Raw genomic sequence first — 15,152 nt, 5'->3', positions numbered from 1 at the left:
TTCTTTTACAAAAATTCGCTCTGAAACTTCGTTTTTGAATTATTAGGAAAAAACACAAAACCAATCAGAGCCCGAGGACTATGCGCGCGCAGTCACTAGGCGGAGTTGTCTCGCGTCTGCGCACACGTCTCGCGCTCTGATTGGTCCGGCTTTATTCTTTAATAACTCAAAAACGAAGCTTCCTATCCCATTTCTGCAAAGAGAAATCTTATTCAGAATCGCGTCAGCTACCATTTCATGAACCTACTAATTATGAAACACCCCATGTACACAAGTTCTCGCAACAAAATGAATTAACTTGTTGCAGAGATGAAGGGGACGTTAATAATTTTTGTAAGCGTTCTCTGCGCGAGGACGTTTGGTCTTCCCGGAGGAGCACCGCCCGGCTCCTGCGGTGACCTCACGCCCCATCACCCTGGGACCTCGAAACAGGACGCTCATCCGGCTCCTTATCAAGTTCTACCCGCTGCAGGACAAGGCAGAGTCCGTCTGATTTTAGGGAGTCCTGAGGGCCTCGCCTATGAGGGTTTCATGATAGTCGCACGTGACGCGGATACCGGTGAATTTGTCGGCGAGTTCGCGAACTTGCCCGATTCTGCGAGAACCATCGAATGCGCGCAAGGTATAAAGGTAAGGGCACATTATACTTCTCTAAGAGAATTATCTCGTCGTGTATCATGAGCCGGGAACGGTATCGGGAAATATTGCCGGCGTATAAACTCGTGAAAGTGCGTTACCGTTCTCGGGGAAGTATTTCTTTGTAGATTACGGGCGTAGGGTTTTATTAAACCGATCGGATAAATTTGTGAGCGTAATATGTGAAGGTAAATTATGGAAAGTTATGCCTTTGTAGATTTGTGTGCGAGAAGTCTCTCGAGAGAATACGCGTAAATTTATGCGAGCCTTATTAGCAGATGTAGAATACTTTCATTAATACTTTCTACTTTTACCGGTCAGCTCCCCATTCCTTTCAGGGTACTTCTTGTGAGGCGTACTGTATAATTACTGATATAATCGCTAGTATATGTATTACTAAATAATAATTGATAACGGAATTAAAAAATTGGCTCGTGAAAAAGCTCGAACGTTAAAATCACATAACCGCGAAATTCAATTATTTACTCAAGTGTTTCCTCGATTGGATGTTCTTAAACATTCCAAGTATATCACGTGATTCATAACACCATTCGTTTTCTGAAGGTTGTAAACAATGTAGCGATTCGTCCGTGTCGATTAAAATACATTATATACATTTTCTTTTGTTAAGAACGCGGTGACTCATACGAATACCAGCAAGAAACATAATCTTGAGTTCGACTGGGAGGCACCTGTGGATTATGAAGGCACCATTGTTTTCAAGTGAGTATTTTTCTTGGAAATATTATGTTCTTAATAATCTTTAGATGTAATTAATTGTTGAGAATAATTAGTCGGTGAAGGAAATTCTGTTGAAATTTTAATTTGGGATATGGCGATATAATGTGTGGCATTGTAACGAGTAAGAATTTGTCACGTAGTGATATAACGCGTTGAAACTTGGCACGTGAAATAATAATATGTGAAGGGTTGGGACGTGGCCATATAACGCCACGTTATATGGAAACTTGGAACATGGCGATATAACGCGCGGAACCTTGTTGGCGATATAACACACCGCAAAATATTTTCAAAAATGAAATTAATTACACATTGGCGTAACACGATTAATTTCAAATGAATTTTTTATTAATTAAATTCATGAAAAACAAGATAATTTGAGTTCGCTTTCTCCAGATTGCCCAATATTAATTAAACATCGCTTTTGTATTGTTGAATATGATTTCGAACGAATGATACCAATTACCGCTAGTCAAACGGTATTAAATTTGATTTCTAATAAATACGTCTAATTAGCGTCAACGAAATGTCCGTCGAATTTCATTCCTAATTAATAAGTCTAATTATCGGCAATGATTAAGAGCGAAAATAATTCTGTAACAGTGTTATCGCGAAGACCTTTCAGAATCAGCGGCTCGTGACGGTTAATGTGAATTATGAGCGGATTTAATGTGAAAGTACAGCAATGTTTGATTTTCGTGACTCGATTCACCTTGCTTCCGCATTCCAATAAGTTATTCCCTTTGCACGCCCAACAACCGTATCGTTATGCCGCATTTACTACAGCGCACTGTGTACCGCTGCATCAAAAGCAAAGAGAGCGCGTTTTTATTCAGACTACATCTGAAACCTTCGTAGAATCATTTACATTGTATGAATTTCCTCAACACCTAAGTACGTTGTATGGTTACGGGTACTTGAATGGACGTTTTAGTACTGTGGGTTGTAAAACCACGCATTATATTGCCATTCGTTGTATGACTAAGTTATATTGGTATGCGTTGTACAATTATATGTTACGTGACTTATGTGCTGTATGGTCACGCCATATGTTAAATTGCTGCGTGTAGAATTCCCTCGCGTTATATTGTCATATCTCGCATTGTCATTAATGGAATTCCCTCGCGTTATATTACCGCACATAAAATTTACATATATGAAATTTTCATGCGTTATATTGCCACGCGTTAAATTGCTATGCATAGAATTCCCACGCGTTATATTGCCACGCGTCAAATTGCTATGCATAGAATTCCCACGCGTTATATTGCCACGCGTCAAATTACTACGCATAGAATCCCCACGCGTTATACTGCCACGCGTGGTATTTTCACGCGTTATATTGCCAGACGTCAAATTACCGTGTGTGAAATTCCCACGCGTTATATTGCCACGCGTCAAATTACTATGCATAGAATCCCCACGCGTTATATTGCCACGCGTCACATTACTATGCATAGAATCCCCACGCGTCAAATTACTACGCATAGAATTCCCACGCGTTATATTGCCACGCGTGGTATTTTCACGCGTTATATTGCCAGACGTCAAATTACCGTGTGTGAAATTCCCACGCGTTATATTGCCACGCGTCCAATTACTATGCATAGAATCCCCACGCGTTATATTGCCACGCGTCAAATTACTATGCATAGAATCCCCACGCGTTATATTGCCACGCGTCAAATTACTATGCATAGAATCCCCACGCGTTATATTGCCACGCGTTATATTGCCACGCGTCAAATTACTATGCATAGAATCCCCACGCGTTATATTGCCACACGTGGTATTTTCATGCGTTATATCGCCAGACGTCAAATTATCGTGTATGGAATTCCCACGCGTTATATTGCCATACGTCAAATTACTACGCATAGAATCCCCACGCTTTATATTGCCATACGTCAAATCATGATGCATGGAACTCCCACGCATTATATTGCCACCCGTCAAATTGTCATATGTGGAGTTCCGACGTGTTATATCGCCACATTCGTGGTGTGTTAAATTACACAGTAATGTAGTGAAATAGTAAAATAATAGTGTAGCAGTATAATAACACAGTAAAATAATAAAATGTACGTTTTATCAGAAATATATGCAGACCCTCAAATAGAATCTCGTAGCAACATACTAAAATAAAATAGCTAATAAAGAGCCGCACCGATAGCACGTAACGTAAAAGTTTGCGTTAAAAAATGTTTCCGCAAACGACTCGCAATTAGGACAACTAATTATGCGTTAATTTCCCGTGATGAAACTCGGTCTTGGGGGCAAAGTGTGCGCATAGTAAAAGCAAGCACGTGATACAGCACGGCCTGTTCGCATATGAATTACGATTAGAAACGAACGCGTGGCACGGTTTAGCCGTGTCTCGTGTACGGAATACAATATTGTATGTAACGCTTCTAACGGGTCGAGAAACGGCCGGGACATTCGTTATAAACTTTTCCGTTCGTAATCGGTGCCACCGGTTATTCCTGAACGCTCAATTAATGCGGCGCTCCCAGGTCCATTAAAAGTTGCTCGAATTAATGCCGGCGGCCATAAATAATCGCCGTTTTCGACCGCGAATTCTTCCTCCGCCGATTCTTGCCGTTTTGCCATCGGTCCCGAACCCATCGTCCGATTTTTCAACATCAACCAACGGGCCTCAACTTCGCAACGTTATATTATCCTCGGTGTTTCCCACGGCTGCGTTGTAACTCGTTACATCACGATGACCCGGAAGATTGTAATTTATACGCTTATCTCGCGAGATGAGGAATTACGAATCGGCGCGTTCCGTTTTATCCGTTGATTCCGCCTGGAATCGTTTCGCGAACGACTCGCGGTTGTTGCGGGATCTTGAGATTAGTATGGAATCGTGGAACGATTCTATATCGCTATAACGAGGGAAGTTGGTAATTTGAAAATTCTCCTTCGCTCGAATGGGAGTTTGCACGTTCTATGACGAGAGCATCGGACTTATTCCCTAGAGAAAACTATCGATATTTTAGGCAAACGTTTCTCTCAAGATTATTTAATTTGGGGATTTTTTAATTTAGGGACTTGGGAATATGAGAGTTCTGAAACTTGAAAATTGTAGGTTCAGAGGTGTAGAAATTTAGAAATCTAGGAATCTAGGGATATAGGAATCTAGGAATCTAGAGATCGGGATACTTGAAACTAGAAATCTAGGAATTTTTGATAGATATTTTTGGATCTAGGGATGCTTTGACCCTGGGATATTTGGATCTAGTGAAATTTGGACCTAGGGAAATTCGGATCTAGGGAAATTCAATTCTAGGCAAATTTGGACTTAAGGAAATTTGGATCTAGGGAAATTTGAACCTAAGGAAATTTGGATCTAGGGAAATTTGCACTTAGGGAAATTTGGAGTTAGGGAATTTTGGACTTAGGGAAATTTGGACCTAGGGAAATTTGGAGTTAGGGAAATTTGGATCTTGAGAAATTTGGACCTAGGGAAATTTGGATCTTGAGAAATTTGGACCTAGGGAAATTTGGACGTAGGTAAATTTGGATCTAGGGAAATTTGGATCCAGGGAAATTTGGATCCAGAGAAATTTAGGTCTAGGGAGATTTGAACCTTGAGAGATTTTAATCTAGGGAAATTTGGATCTTGAGAAATTTGGACCTAGGGAAATTTGGACGTAGGTAAGTTTGGATCTAGGGAAATTTGGATCTAGGGAGATTGGAATCTTGAGAGATTTTAATCTAGGGAAATTTGGATCTTGAGAAATTTGGACCTAGGGAAATATGGACGTAGGTAAATTTGGATCTAGGGAAATTTGGATCCAGAGAAATTTAGATCTAGGGAGATTTGAACCTTGAGAGATTTTAATTTAGGGAGAGATGAATCTAGGGAAATTTGGATCTAGGAATATTCGAATTCAGCATCTAAAGATGTAAGAATCTAAGAATGTAAAAATCTACAAATCTAAGAATATTAGAGTCTAGTAACATATTAATCTAGTATTCCAAAAATCTATTTTACCAAAGAAATTCAGAAGTTTAAAAATAAAAATGTTTGACAATTCCAAAACTTGAATGCTGAAAATGTAGAACAGAAAATGTATAAAAGCTAGCGAACGTGTTTTCATTGGAAAAAAAATAGAACTCTATCAATTATCAAATAAAAAGTGAAAAAGCATCTTGGCGTTTTTAATTTGAAAGTTGTTCGGAATGCGTAGTACGCAACACATTTTTCATAGCAGCTGTTTGGGATGATGGTCAAATAGTGACAGAGGTAATCCGTAACAAGACATATCCATCTCGGAGTCATTTGTTAGTTGCTGACACGCTAAACCCTCGATATATCAATCACTCTGTAACAGGTATAGTCGTGCAAGGAATCAGACATGTGTTCCACAAGACTTTGCTCGCGGTTGTCTCATCGTTTTGCTTTGTATTCAACTTTTATTCGATCATCGTCGACGATAATCTTACGTCTAATGGCCCTCCATTTTCTATTCTGTTATATTATCACCTCTCAAGATATAATCGTTGAATAGCAGACATTAATCTTTGGAAGCTTAGCAAGGTTCAAATTTCAAGATTTGTGCAAATTATACAAATTTCTGTATTTATACAATTTCATGTTCTTTAAAATTCCCAAATTTTCATATTTTATAAAATTCCCAAATTTCCATATTTTCTGAAATTCCCACATTCCCAAATTTCCATATTCTCCAAAATTCCCACATTCCCAAATTTCCATATTTTCTAAAATTCCCACATTCCCAAATTTCCATATCTTCTAAAATTCCCACATTCCCAAATTTCCATATTCTCCAAAATTCCCACATTCCCAAATTTCCATACCTTCTAAAATTCCCACATTCCTAAATTTCCATATCCTCTAAAATTCCCACATTCCCAAATTTCCATACCTTCTAAAATTCCCACATTCCCAAATTTTCATATCCTCTAAAATTCCCACATTCCCAAATTTCCATACCTTCTAAAATTCCCACATTCCCAAATTTCCATATCCTCTAAAATTCCCACATTCCCAAATTTCCATATCCTCTAAAATTCCCACATTCCCAAATTTCCATACCTTCTAAAATTCCCACATTCCAAAATTTCCATATTCTCTAAATTCCCACGCTCCCTTTCCAAACGTTTCCGAAGTACCGAAGCATCGTAATTTTCGAACCACAAAACTCTTGGCGAAATTCTCCGAGCGAGAACGAACAAAGCGGTCGAATAGAACGTCCGATCGGTTCGGGACGCTTTCCGAAGCGACTATTAGTTCATCACCGGCCGCAATTCTCTTTACTTCTGCAGCTTGTTCAGAAACACGATCGCCGAACGATTCCCCGCTCGTGTCAGTGATTTCTCGCCGCCACGCTCCCGTTTCCCTTTCACTGACCAGACGAATCCGTGCATCTCTCCCATTTTACCGATCGTTCTTTTCTTTTTCTTGGCGTAGTTCCACGTTCGCACAGGATTACAGCACGTACTGGGTCGGCGTTGAATCGCCACGAGTTAACGTTCGCAAGCGATCCATCGACGTGTTGACCTCGTCCACGCCGATCACCACGCTCAGAACAACCACGCCGCCCTATTACAGCCCGACCGTCGATTACGAGGTAAGCATTCTTCCCCGATACCTCGCTGCGGGTCGAACGTGTTCTTCGCACTCGATAATCGTAAATGCACTTTTTTATTTTACATATCATAGGGTAGAATTTTCTGAATTTTTATATTTGGGTTGGGAGGTGGAGGTCTTGCGAATTCTTGTATTATTAGCTTTATTATATTATTATGGATACTATATTAGTATTGTGGCGGTTTCACTATTATGCTGCTAGGTGACGATAATCGTACCGCAAATGCACTTTTTTATTTTACATATCATTGGGTAGAATTTTCTGAATTTTTATATTTGGGTTGGGAGGTGGAGGTCTTGCGAATTCTTGTATTATTTGCTTTATTATATTATTATGGTTACTATATTAGTATTGTGGCGGTTTCACTATTATGCTGCTAGGTGACGATAATCGTACCGCAAATGCACTTTTTTATTTTACATATAATCATTGAGAGATTGGGTAGATGTAAAATAAGTACTTTTCTGAATTTTTGTATTATTTGAGTTGGGTTGTAGATAGTTTTATGAATTCTTATACTATTTGCTTTATTATAGTATTATATTACTATTGTATTGTGGCGGTTTCATGATTACGCCGCTAGGTGGCGACCGAGATCGACTTTCTCGCTAGTACTCATCATGCATTCTGCTACTACAAACAGTTCTTATCCATTTTTTCCATATATCTCCATGTCTAAGATGAATATCTGCTAAGATATTTTACTGATGAGTCCTCTAGTAGGTCCAGGACTAAATGTTTCTCTCCTTCATTTCTCCTTAACCCTTCATCCGTGTAGTAAAACCATTAAACAAATATCTTTTCATTTTTTCAAATGTATATAACGTACCAGACCTACTTCTAGCATGAAGTATACTTCCAAATAAGTATGTCACAAGTAGGCTCTGAGTTCAACTTGACATTGGACCTTCCTTTACATTTTCTCATCAAATTTTAATTGTTTAAATAATTCCTCAAATTTTATTCTTCATACCACTGCATGTATTCATTATTTTGTTTGATCCAAAAATCGAAAATCCAACCCGACAGTTCGATAGAGAATAAAATCCCGAGGATACGAGAGAAAAATTGACTTGGTTACTCAATTTTTGTGAGCTGCAGAGCGGAATGAAACAAAAAGTGCGTTTTTTCCGCGGCGTGCGTCGCTGGACCGTGATCGAGAAACTTCGTTGCGCGATGGAAGGAAAATCGTAGTCGATTAAAATATCGTTTGCGGAAAGTTTTGTCTGCTTGGGTTTTTCGCCTCGGAGCATGAGTCACTCTGCAGAAATCCTCGACTCGTCATTGCGCTGTCAAGAGGTCGTTAGCGACTTATGTTCGCGGAATATTAATGGTGCCTTAAAAATTTACTGCTTTTTTTTTTTTGGTTCAAAGAACATTTTCTGGTAGATTCAATATTGATAACTTAAGAAAAATCGTGTGAATTTATGAAACATTTTTTGGTTTCTTGAGATACAAGATAACTTAATAAAATTTTTTAAAATTATTTAATAAAGTTTTTCAAATTCATGCCTAATTTTTGAAACTTGTCCTAGAGATGTTTTAGGTGACTTGTTAGAGATGAGCCTATGTAGATTTTTATTGAAAATTATTTAAGTCTCTGATATAAAAAAAGAATGCATTGATAAAATCATTTGAGTTTCGAATAATTTAACTTCACATTTCAGAGCACATTCGTAAAAACTTCTCTGGCGAAATTATTCGAATTTCACGCGATCGAAACGAGCGAATTACTAGACTAGAAGACGCCTTTGAATAGCCGAACTATTAAAAGTTTCCCAGTTCTAGTGCAAGACCGAGATAGGATCGACGTTCATTTCGAAGTTTCCGTGAGCAATTTTTCGAAATTTTCTTTCCGGGGTATCCGTTTATCGGGATGATTAATAACGATAGTTAGATAATTAATGATACGTTTTTAGAGTTGCGAGCGGATAGAAATGTTCGATATAATTGTACCTCGAGGTTATTGATAAACGAGCGGTGTTGAACTATTATTCTTCGAGTCGAAAGTAAATTCGTGTTTCGACGAATATCCTTATTATGATTCCGGCATGTATTATGCATGCACATATGTGTAGACTAGTTAACCGTGCCAAGCGAAATGCATAATTTCCTCGGCGGTATAGTAATTCACGTGCATGAATCACGGTCGGCAATTCTTATCAACATCGTCGCGCTCGATCTTCATTGTTTCAACAAGCTTGATTACCGCATTTCACTTACAACAAAATCTTACTTAAATCATTCTATTTTTACTATTCAACTATTTTTTCTTGGCGAAAAAATTTGTATATTTCTGGATATTTATGATATTGATGATACTGATAATATTGGTAATATTGGTAATACTGATAATATTGATAATTTTGATAATACTGATAATATTGATAATATTGATAATTTTGATAATACTGATAATATTGATAATATTGTTTATAGTGACAATATTAGTAATTTTAAAAAACATTGATAATACTGGCAATATTTATAATATCAATAACATTGATAATATTGGTAATACTGATGACATTGATAGCATTGATAATATTGATTATAGTGACAATATTGGTAATTTTGAAGACATTGATAATATTGATATATATTGATAAATATTGAGAACAATAATAGCCTTTATAAAATTGATATTTCTGAATATTGATGATATTGATAATATTGATAATATTGATAGCATTGATAATATTGATTATAGTGACAATATTGGTAATATTGAAGACATTGATAATATTGATAAATATTGAGAGCAATAATAGCCTTTATAAAATTGATATTTCTGAATATTGATAATATTGGTAATACTGATGACATTGATAGCATTGATAGCATTGGTAATATTGATTATAGTGACAATATTGGCAATATTGAAGACATTGATAATATTGATAAATATTGATAAATGTTGAGAACAGTAATAGCTTGTATAAAATTGATATTTCTGAATATTGATGATATTGATAATATTGACAGCATTGATAATATTGATTATAGTGACAATATTGGCAATATTGAAGACATTGATAATATTGATAAATATTGATAAATATTGAGAACAATAATAGCCTTTATAAAATTGATATTTCTTAATTTTGTTAGTATTGGTAATACTGATGACATTGATAGCATTGATAATATTGATTATAGTGACAATATTGGTAATTTTGAAAACATTGATAATGATAAATATTGAGAACAATAATAGCCTTTATAAAATTGATATTTCCTAATATTGATAATATTGATGATATTGATAATATTGCTAATATTAATAGCATTGTTAATATTGATAGTATTGATAATTTTGATAACATTAATAACATTGAGAACATTGATAATATTGTTAATATTTATATATTGATAATATTGACAGCATTGATAATGTTGATAATATTGATAACATTGAAAGTCATCATATTGTACCAGACTTTTGGTTCCTCAACATTGTCTATTGTATTCTGTAATTGTCCAAGCAACCATCTCATAGTAAATTGTTTGCATAGTCTTTTTGAGTAAACTTTTACCTTTAAATTGATGTGTCAACTGTTATAATGCTACTTTTATGTCATCATATTATACCAGATTTTTGGTTCCTCGACATTGTCTATTGTACACTGTAATTGTCCAAGCAGCCATTTTGTAGTAAATTGTTTCTGTAACTGTTCATACAGCCATTTCGTATTCAAAACATCAACAGTCACTAAACTTCAGGCTTTAAATAGCTACAGAATAAGTGTCCCGATACATAATATCAAATTCTATCAGAGTTAAAACGTATTAACATCAGCCATAACTGTCCAATCAGCCATTTTGCATCGAGGTCATTAATAAACGGTTTACGCCGTTGTTTTCAACAAACAATAATTTCCGAACAGTCAGAAGTATTCACCGAGTTTCTATGACCTAAATTTCTATCGGACTTTTAACGTTTTGATATGTCGGTTACCGCCATAACTGTCCGCCCGGTAATATCGTATTAAAGCAATTAACGAACGGTTTATTTAACCGCTGCCACGGAATCGAATGAAAATTTTCGATGACACGAAATACGTATAACACTGCGCTAACTAATTATATAATTTGAACGGTTAATTAAAGACGGATTCATAAACAGGCGAGTTGAAAATCACGGTAGGAACAGTACAAGCCTTCAACTTACGATTAGACACAGCTCGCAAAACAGAATAATTGGCGTGGAGTGTTGTCGGTCGTTAACCGCTAGATACATACGTACGTTTTCAAGCTTTTTATTTTCATTAAGTTACCCGTTTGATCGTCGCCCTGGAGAATCTTATACTGACCGGCGTAATTAGACCCGTAATTATTGTAATTACTCGATGAATAAAGATAAGCTGAACACGTGTACGCATTATCAACCGCTTTTTTCTCTTCCTCTTCGTTACGAATATTTGCACGGGTAACGTTGGTGTGATTTGTATAACTTTGTCAAAAAATGGATCAATATTTTTGCAACTAGGGACATTCGGATCTAGAGATATTGTGATACAAATTAAAGCTAAAAGTTTGCTCAAAAAGACTACACAAAATTAATACAAATAGAGTCATTTGACGTTACAAAATAATACTATGTCGTACCTTGTAGAATGACTACATATGAACACATGTGACATGTGTCATATGTGACTACAGGACTACATATGTCATATGTGACTACATGACTACATATGTCATATGTGGCTACATGAATAGATATATCATATGTGACTACATGACTACATATGTCATATGTGACTACATGACTACATATGTCATATTTGACTACATGACTACATATGTCATGTGTGACTACATGACTACATATGTCATATGTGACTATATGATTACATATGTCATGTGTGACTACATGACTACATATGTCATATGTGACTACATGACTTCATATGTCACATATGACTACATATGTCATATGTGACTGCATGACTAGATATGTCTTATGTGACTACATGACTACATATGTCATATTTGAATACATGAGTACATACATCATATGTGACTACATGACTTCATATGTCATATGTGACTGCATGACTATATACGTCATATGTGACTACATGACTACATATGTTATATGTGACTACATGACTACATATGTCATATGTGACTACATGACCACATATGTCATATGTGGCTACATGACTAGATATGTCATATGTGACTACATGACTACATATGTTATATGTAACTACATGACTACATACATCATATGTAACTACATGACTACTTACATTATATGTGACTACATGACTTCATATGTCATATGTGACTGCATGACTATATATGTCATATATGACTACATGACTACATATGTCATATGTGACGACATGACCACATACATGCGTCATATGAACACATACACGTGACACATTAACACTAAACCTACCACCATATAATGTGTATTTAATTTGAAATTAAAAATGAAGTTCAAAAATAAATAAACAAACGACGAAGCATAAATTAGTACACACATTTAATCTTTATCTTCATGAAAATCAATTCTGATTTCAAGGAATGTATTATAACAAAATGTGTACCTTATAATAAGAAACTTGTGGAGCGGTCATTTGACTGATTTGGTAGTTTTAGTATTAAAGAATGCAGTTCCATTTAATTTTCCATTTCACACTAAATATAACACCAGTCCAAGCAACATGCAAATCTTACAAAGATGTCCATGTTTAATCACACCTCCAGACATCATTGTCCAAAGGTTTCTAAAGTAACCTTAGTCCAAGCAGATTAACGAACGACAAATGACAAGATACGGGTCGGCTAATTTTTTTGCGTGTCGTCCTCGTTACCGGTCTACTTTCGAAACGAGATCGCCGTGAGAAAAGGCGAATGAATCCGCCTGTTTCTCGGTTGGAAACTTTATCGATGAGTTTCCAGACCGAAGGTCTGAGCTAGCCCATTAACCGCGCCGCCATGCAGCCTGCTTACATACACACGCGTATATATTACGAAAGCAGCATTTTCGGTGAAAATAAATCTTGCGAGAATCTGTTGAAAGTTTCCCGCCTCCCGCTGATTCATGACCGGCGATAAATGGAGGCTGCTTGATGGATGAGCTTTGCATTAACATTTATGCGAGCATACCCGTCCTTTATTGTTTCGTTTTATTACATTAAGTCTCTGTTCGAGATATTTAAATTTCTTGCTGCACAGGATTTTGATTTATGGTCCGCAGTTTTTCTTGCGAGATGAAAATATTCTTAACGTAGTCGTATGCCGCTTTTTTCGATATTGCGTTCTGCAAGTTCGTACGGGGTTTGGGAAATGTTAGGTTGTTAGGTTGGTTACGGGTCTAATTACGCCGGCCAGGGTGTTGGGTTAGGTTGGTAGGATGTAATGTGGAATTAGGAGAAGTAGTGTGGATGATGGAGGGATAGATTCATGGGATGTGGAGTAGATTTTGGAGACTTTGAAATGTGTGTATGGGGGTTTGAGAATTTGGGAGTTTGCAATTTTTGGGTTATGAGAGTTTGGGACGCAGAGGTCTTGGCATGTAGAGATTTGGGGATGCAGAGAATTGAGGAAGATGGAATACGGGGACGTAGGGATTTGGGGACGTATGGAATTGAGGACGTGGGGATTTGGGGACGTATGGAATATGGGGACGTAGGGAATTGGGGGCGTAGGGATTTGGGGACGTATGGAATTGGGGACGTAGGGAATTGGGGGCGTAGGAATTTGGGGACGTAGGAAATTGGGGACGTATGGAATTAGGGACGTATGGAATTGGGGACGTAGGGAATTGGGGGCGTAGGAATTTGGGGACGTATGGAATTGGGGACGTATGGAATTGGGGACGTATGGAATTGGGGACGTATGGAATTGGGGACGTATGGAATTGGGGACGTATGGAATTGGGGACGTATGGAATTCGGGGCGTATGGAATTGGGGACGTAGGGAATTGGGGACGTAGAGATTTGAGGATATATGGAATTGAGGACGTAGGGAATTGGGGGCGTAGGAATTCGGGGACGTAGGAAATTGGGGACCTAGGAATTTGGGGACGTATGGAATTGGGAAAGTATGGAATTAGGGACGTACGGAATTGGGAACCTAGGAATTTGGGGACGTATGGAATTGGGGAAGTATGGAATTAGGGAGGTATGGAATTGGGGACGTATGGAATTCGGGGCGAATGGAATTGGGGACGTAGGGAATTTGGGGACGTAGGAATTTGGGGACGTAGGAATTTGGGGACGTAAGGAATTGGAGGCGTAGGAATTTGGGGACGTAGAAATTTGGGAATGTTGAGATTAGAGGACGTAGAGATTTAAAAATATTAATTCACCCAAAATATGATACTTACCAACATTAGTTAATGTACCCTTAACCCGTTCATCAATCAACCCTCCACAGTTACTACCTTTAATAATATAACTTTAATAATGTATTAATACATCCATCTATACAAATTTCATTTTATTTTTGTTTTTAGACAAAAGACTCCGAGAATCCTTTGTACGCTGGATGTGGCACAACGAAGAATTGTTTTGGCACACCAGCGAAATGTACAGAGACGAAGAACTGTATGGCGGTGGTCACGGTCCTCGTTCGTGGCGAACGATATCTCTTCGAGCTGCAAGCACGTGACAGCAAATACGTTGCTGTTGGTTTATCGGAGGACAGCAAAATGGTAATTCGATTGATCTTGTCAGCTTAGTAAACTGGCGCTGTAGTGAAATTATTATGATATACGAACTTTGAAATATACAGGGTGTCTCACATTAGTGTACACACAATTATGTGTAGTGTGAAATGGTAGCTGACGTGATTTTGAATAAGATTTTCTTTTGCAAAAATTCGTTCTGAAGCTTCGTTTTTGAATTATTAAGGAAAAACGCGTACCAATCAGAGCGCGAGACGTGTGCGCAGACGCGAGACAGCTCCGCCTACCGGCTGAGCGCGTGTAATCCTCGTGCTCTGACTGGTCAGTGTTTTTCCTTAATAATTCAAAAATGAAGCTTCAGAGCAAATTTTTGCAAAGGAAAAAGTTGTTCAGCATCTCGAACCCCACCAATTCCGAGAGTTATATTAGTTGTGAGATACCCTGTATATGGAGATGCACTTCCACATGACACGTGTTCGATTCTAGTGAAAAGTTTGCTTATGTA

At 37.4% G+C, this 15,152-nt stretch overlaps 1 protein-coding gene across 4 annotated transcripts in view; it reads left to right on the top strand.

The window, feature by feature from the left end:
- LOC100874811 (putative ferric-chelate reductase 1 homolog) overlaps positions 1–15,152 on the top strand; it is a 36,291-nt gene that overhangs the window by 10,109 nt on the left and 11,030 nt on the right. For all 4 annotated transcript variants that reach the window (XR_013039740.1, XM_003701849.3, XM_012282006.2 and 1 more), the window contains exons 2-5: positions 308–630; positions 1,268–1,359; positions 6,818–6,977; positions 14,477–14,674. Coding sequence is in view for 3 of the 4 variants with exons in the window: in XM_003701849.3 (XP_003701897.2) it covers positions 308–630; positions 1,268–1,359; positions 6,818–6,977; positions 14,477–14,674 (773 nt within the window). In the remaining variant the exon portion in view is untranslated. The remainder of the gene's footprint in view (positions 1–307; positions 631–1,267; positions 1,360–6,817; positions 6,978–14,476; positions 14,675–15,152) is intronic.

The sequence above is a fragment of the Megachile rotundata genome, chromosome 10, assembly GCF_050947335.1.
Source record: "Megachile rotundata isolate GNS110a chromosome 10, iyMegRotu1, whole genome shotgun sequence".
Lineage (NCBI taxonomy): Eukaryota > Metazoa > Arthropoda > Insecta > Hymenoptera > Megachilidae > Megachile > Megachile rotundata.
The sequence above is the reverse complement of the archived record's forward strand: the minus strand, read 5'-3'. Positions and strand labels throughout refer to the sequence as shown.